The sequence below is a fragment of the Papaver somniferum genome, unplaced genomic scaffold, assembly GCF_003573695.1.
Source record: "Papaver somniferum cultivar HN1 unplaced genomic scaffold, ASM357369v1 unplaced-scaffold_46, whole genome shotgun sequence".
In the NCBI taxonomy this organism is placed as follows: domain Eukaryota; kingdom Viridiplantae; phylum Streptophyta; class Magnoliopsida; order Ranunculales; family Papaveraceae; genus Papaver; species Papaver somniferum.
In genome coordinates, this window is record NW_020647193.1 from 439,910 (window position 1) to 444,867 (window position 4,958).

General features: G+C 32.7%; 1 protein-coding gene across 1 annotated transcript; it reads left to right on the forward strand.

The window, feature by feature from the left end:
- The first annotated feature begins 4,003 nt into the window (after window positions 1-4,003).
- On the forward strand, window positions 4,004-4,513 carry LOC113342679 (pathogenesis-related protein 1B-like). The gene has a single exon (XM_026587141.1). It carries the CDS (start codon window positions 4,004-4,006, stop codon window positions 4,511-4,513), a length of 510 nt encoding a protein of 169 aa, XP_026442926.1.
- The last annotated feature ends 445 nt before the right edge of the window (window positions 4,514-4,958 follow it).

Genomic DNA, 4,958 nt, shown 5'->3' on the forward strand with positions numbered 1-4,958 from the left:
GAAGCTTGCTCAGAAACCTTGAAACCAGGAAGTACAAAAATCGTTATTTTTTTTAATCATCCTCACAATAATGCAAACCCAATTTTCTCACTAGTACTGAGAATCTTTTGCTCATCTGCTCCTTGTTGACTCGTAAATTCTTTTTCTAATATATTTTCCTTTCAATATAAAAGAAAAATATTTTCATTCGATGTAAAAAAAGAAATAATGTACAAACTCTATAAACTAATGTTGTCGAGACCACTAAACCTTATTAATTAATTAAGTGAGATATTAATTAATCATAAATTAATAATTATCAATTTATATATTAATTAATATCTTATTAATATCCAACACTTGTTGCTTTAATAACAATTAAAATTGTAATTATTCACCATAAAATAAACAATCATTCATGATGGTCACTCTCAAAATAAATACTCACCCAATTTCTGAAAAAAAACGTCGCTATTACTATTTCATTTAGCTAAAATTAAAAAAATTATATCAACTATTTTTCAGTAAAGAAAATAATATTTTAACTCGTATTGAGATGTACATTTTTTTTCCACGGTAAAAATACAAGTGCCCACCAAATTCTTTACCAATTTAAAGAAAACAAGCGCCCACCAAAAAAAGATCAACTAACCCAGCCCGACAAAACGAAACCCCCACCCGCCGAAAGTGTTAAGTTAGAAAAAAAAAAAACCCGCCCCAAAGACTTAAACTTCCTGGCTAAATTAAAGCCTATCACTACAGGACAAAAAGGATCATTAAAGGTAAAAAGGGTAACCCCTTATCCAACTATTTCACATAACGGCTATTTTACCCATGATTAATTAGTATTAATCGGGTGATTTATTGATGTTTAGTGAGATTAAACTAGAAATCAACTAATCTTGATTCATTATCAAAACATGATCTTTTTTTTTTTTGAAAAAAATCAAACCAGAACCGGTATATGTTCATGCTCTCATAAACCGATTTTGGGTTGATTTTTTCGATTCACAAAAAAACTTTTTACATATGTACACAAAAAACCGATTCTTGGAAAACAAAAATCAAACATAATTTACTCGATCTGAAAATGAGTATGATTTCATACTCGATTTCAGTTCGCGTATTAATTTCATACTCATTTTGAGATCGAGTATGAAATCATACTCTTTTGAAATTGTGTAAAATCATACTAATACTCATTTTTAATTCGGGTATAACCAGAATCGGTTTACACGATGCACACATAAAAACCGATTATTAACATTGCACAAAAGGAATCGGTTCACAAAATTCCTCATGTAATCCGATTCTAACAAAAAAAAAGATACAAAAAAATTTGGAATTTTTTCTTACAACAATCGGTTTACTCGACACACATATAAAATACGATTCTAGCGTTATACATCAAAAATCGGTTTTTATAAGTGCTAATGTAATCCGATTATGGGCTAAGCAGTTATGAATTCAAATGGTACACAATCGGTTTTTGTGGACGCACTTATAATCCGATTCCAACAAAAAATAGTTATAGAAAAATGGTTATCCCTACCGTAACTGAATCGGGCTATGTGGACATTAACATAGAACGATTCTGGTTCAAATTTCTCGAACCAGAAAACATATCCAAGACAATCGGTCTTTGTGGGCATGAACATAAACTGTTTCTATTTGCAATCGGATCACATGTGCATTAATGTTAACCGATTCTGGTAAATCCGGAAAAATTTGATTTCAAAATTTTCAATTTTTGAGGGAGTGCATGTTACTAAAACCTAGTTTAGAGGACTAGGTTGAGAAGAAAGGAAGAAGAATCAGTTCAAGTGGAGATTGAAATGAATTTGATCTTAGTATTTAATTTTATGATTTGATTTTAGTTTTTAATTTTATGATTTTAGTTTTATATTTTGTTTCACTCTGCATAACCGTTTTTCCAAAACAATTGTCCTATTTTTTCTCCAACCTATTTTTTCTCCATCATCTTCCTGTTTAATCTAGATTTACTTGGTTTTGGATCTTAGATTCACCGAGTAAATCTAGGAAATAATAGTATGTTGTTTTATTTTTCATTAAATAATATTGTGTTCTTGCAATATCTAGGTTTTAGGTTTTAGGTTTCTGTATTTCTTGTTTGGTCTTCAATAAATTTTATCAATGGCTATTACATGCCATTTGTTATTTCGTTACGCTTATACAACGATTTTTTATTGTCATTGGGGCTTTCTAACGAGATTCTATGATATAATCAAGTTATCGATTTCTTACAACAAAGTTTTTCTTCAAATATTGTCTCTACAATCTCATCAATCCAGACCAGTGGAAGGAAGAACAGGGAAAATATGTTATGTTGGACGAAATCTGATTGTGTTATTCGTGTGGAAGATTATTCAGGATTTTCCATTACAAAAATTTGAATATCATACTGATTTTGATACAACTTATTCTTTGATGGACGAGACAAAGGTATGTGATTTGGAAATTAAATTGAAGAAAAATCTTAATCTTATAGATGTGATAATTGAGGAGTATGCAATAAATGGGCAACAAGCCAATTTGGGGAATGATCAAGTTATTATTTGGAGCATCTTCTTTCTCACTTGTAGGATCAAGACCCATGTTAGTCTCTTCATTATATTTGGTTTTATGTAATCTCAACAAATGTAAATTACATTGCATGCTTGTTGTGTCAATATGCAATGTATAATGATGAAGCAAGAGGGTGTATTTATGTAACACCTCTTCTATGTAATCCTTCAAACCTCAATTTGAATGAGGTAGTCAAATAAATAAATTCTAGGAGCTTTCCTTCCTTCAAAAAAAAAGGTTTTATATTTTGATTTTAGTTTTTAATTTTATGATTAGGATTTGATGGGACAATTAGTAGTATTAATATTTGATAGAGGGTAAATTAGTAGTTTCATCTCTTAATAACCTTTTTGGTCGAATACTCACAGGCCCAAATTAATGTTCATATGCCCAATTCAGCCAGGTTAAACTTGCCCATGGATAAATCGGGTGGTCTGAGAAGCATGTGCATAGGTACCCTGACACATGAAAATGGATGAGAATAATACTTAAATGATATCTTGATAGGAAACAAAACCAAAATAGAAGCAAGTTGCCGATAAAAAACAAAAAGAAGCCGAAGAAGCGTGCCCCAAAAGTTGATACTCAATGGCCCTGTGTACTTAATAAATTGTACTCATCTATTATACGCCATCCTGATTAGTCAAACATTCAAATAGTCAGTCTTCAAAACGACTCCATTTTAACCGTCCATCATATATAGTTACCCCTTGCTTTTCTTTGAACCAACGGCTAAAAGGAAGTATGATTCCGACTCATGCATGCATCATGCACGGTTACGATTCCTCTCTCTTGATATCGGTATTTCGGTAGGGATGTCTTGTCATAGGGAACCATTTTCCACTTGTATACGAACTTTAAGCAGGGGTTTCCTCTCCCTTTGTGTTTTTTTTTTTCCTTTTCAATCAGCAAATAAATAAAACAAATTCATAGAATGATCAAAGCGAACCAAATAATAATATGAGATGATACAATAGGCCCCAAGCTGCAACAACAGTGGCATCACAATAAGCTGCTAACTCCCTTTGGTTCTTCTATAAGTATTATCACAACCAACCATACATAAAAACGGTTGGTTGTGATTTGTGAGGGTGCAAGATCAAAAACGATCAATTCAGCAGATACCCATTATGCCAAGGAACTCAAATAAATCATCAATCTTGGTCTCGTTCCTACTTATTAACTTTTACCCAGCTTGCAGTAGTGTGCTGTAATCTTCAAAATTCAAACAATTAAAAGAAAATGGAAAACGTAACCCTAATTTACGTTCCACTTTTCAAGCAAATGATATTTATAAGTTAACCCAAAAAGAATTACCAAAAACTCATTTCGCAGCACTATAAATACTACCCTACTCATTGACAGGAAATCATATCAATCAAAATTTCATTCTCTTAAACTACTTGAAGGTTAATTAAACAACATCATTCTTGTTTGTATGGCTTCCTCAACTTCACTACTGTTTTCCCTCGCTGCTCTCTTGTTCTTGGTTAGCTTCATCCAAACCAGTGATGCTAAAGTTAACGGTACAATATTCATGGAACAAATCTTGGATGGTCACAATGCAGCTAGGGCAGAAGTAGGAGTACCACCACTTACATGGGACCGCAACTTGGCTGTATTCGCTCGAGGTTACATTGATGAAGATAGACGTGCAGACTGCAAACTGCTTTACTCAGAACGTTGGTCTTTCGGAGAAACCATCTACACTGGTCCGCGTAATATTACTGCCGCAGATGCCGTAGCTTATTGGGTGTCTGGAAAACAATGGTATACCTATCCGGCTAATACTTGTGCTGTGGGTAAAGACTGTTCGGATTACACCCAAGTTGTATGGAGAACTACTGTTCACATTGGTTGTGCGCAGATTAAATGTGATACAGGTGATCTGTTCATTGCTTGCGAGTACTACCCTCATGGAAATTATGCCGGAGCACTGCCTTATTAGTAAGATTTGTTCGTAATTACTCAAATGCCATTTCAAATGAGCAGCTGATTAACTAAAATATGTATTGTATTACTTGTATTGTTGATTTTAATTATGTTTCCAGTTTTTTCGGAAGAATAAGTACTTGCTGTGACGAATGTACACAAGTACCAATATAAGTTGCATTGTTTAATTGTGTGTTTGTATTGATATTATTGTTTTAAGTTCGTTGATTATGATGTTGTTCGTATTTCGAAAAATAAAAAGAAACCCAACGGTGAGGCTGTAATCATCGATGCTAAAATAAGCGCTTTCCTTTTCATCGACTGGATTCTTTTCAGTAATTTTCTTAAAATCGATATATGGTGATGCCACATCAGTATAAAAGGCAAGCCCAAGGTATTCATTATATAAAGAAGTATTTGATCGAAACACAGAAAGTCCTTAAAAAAGATATATAGCTATA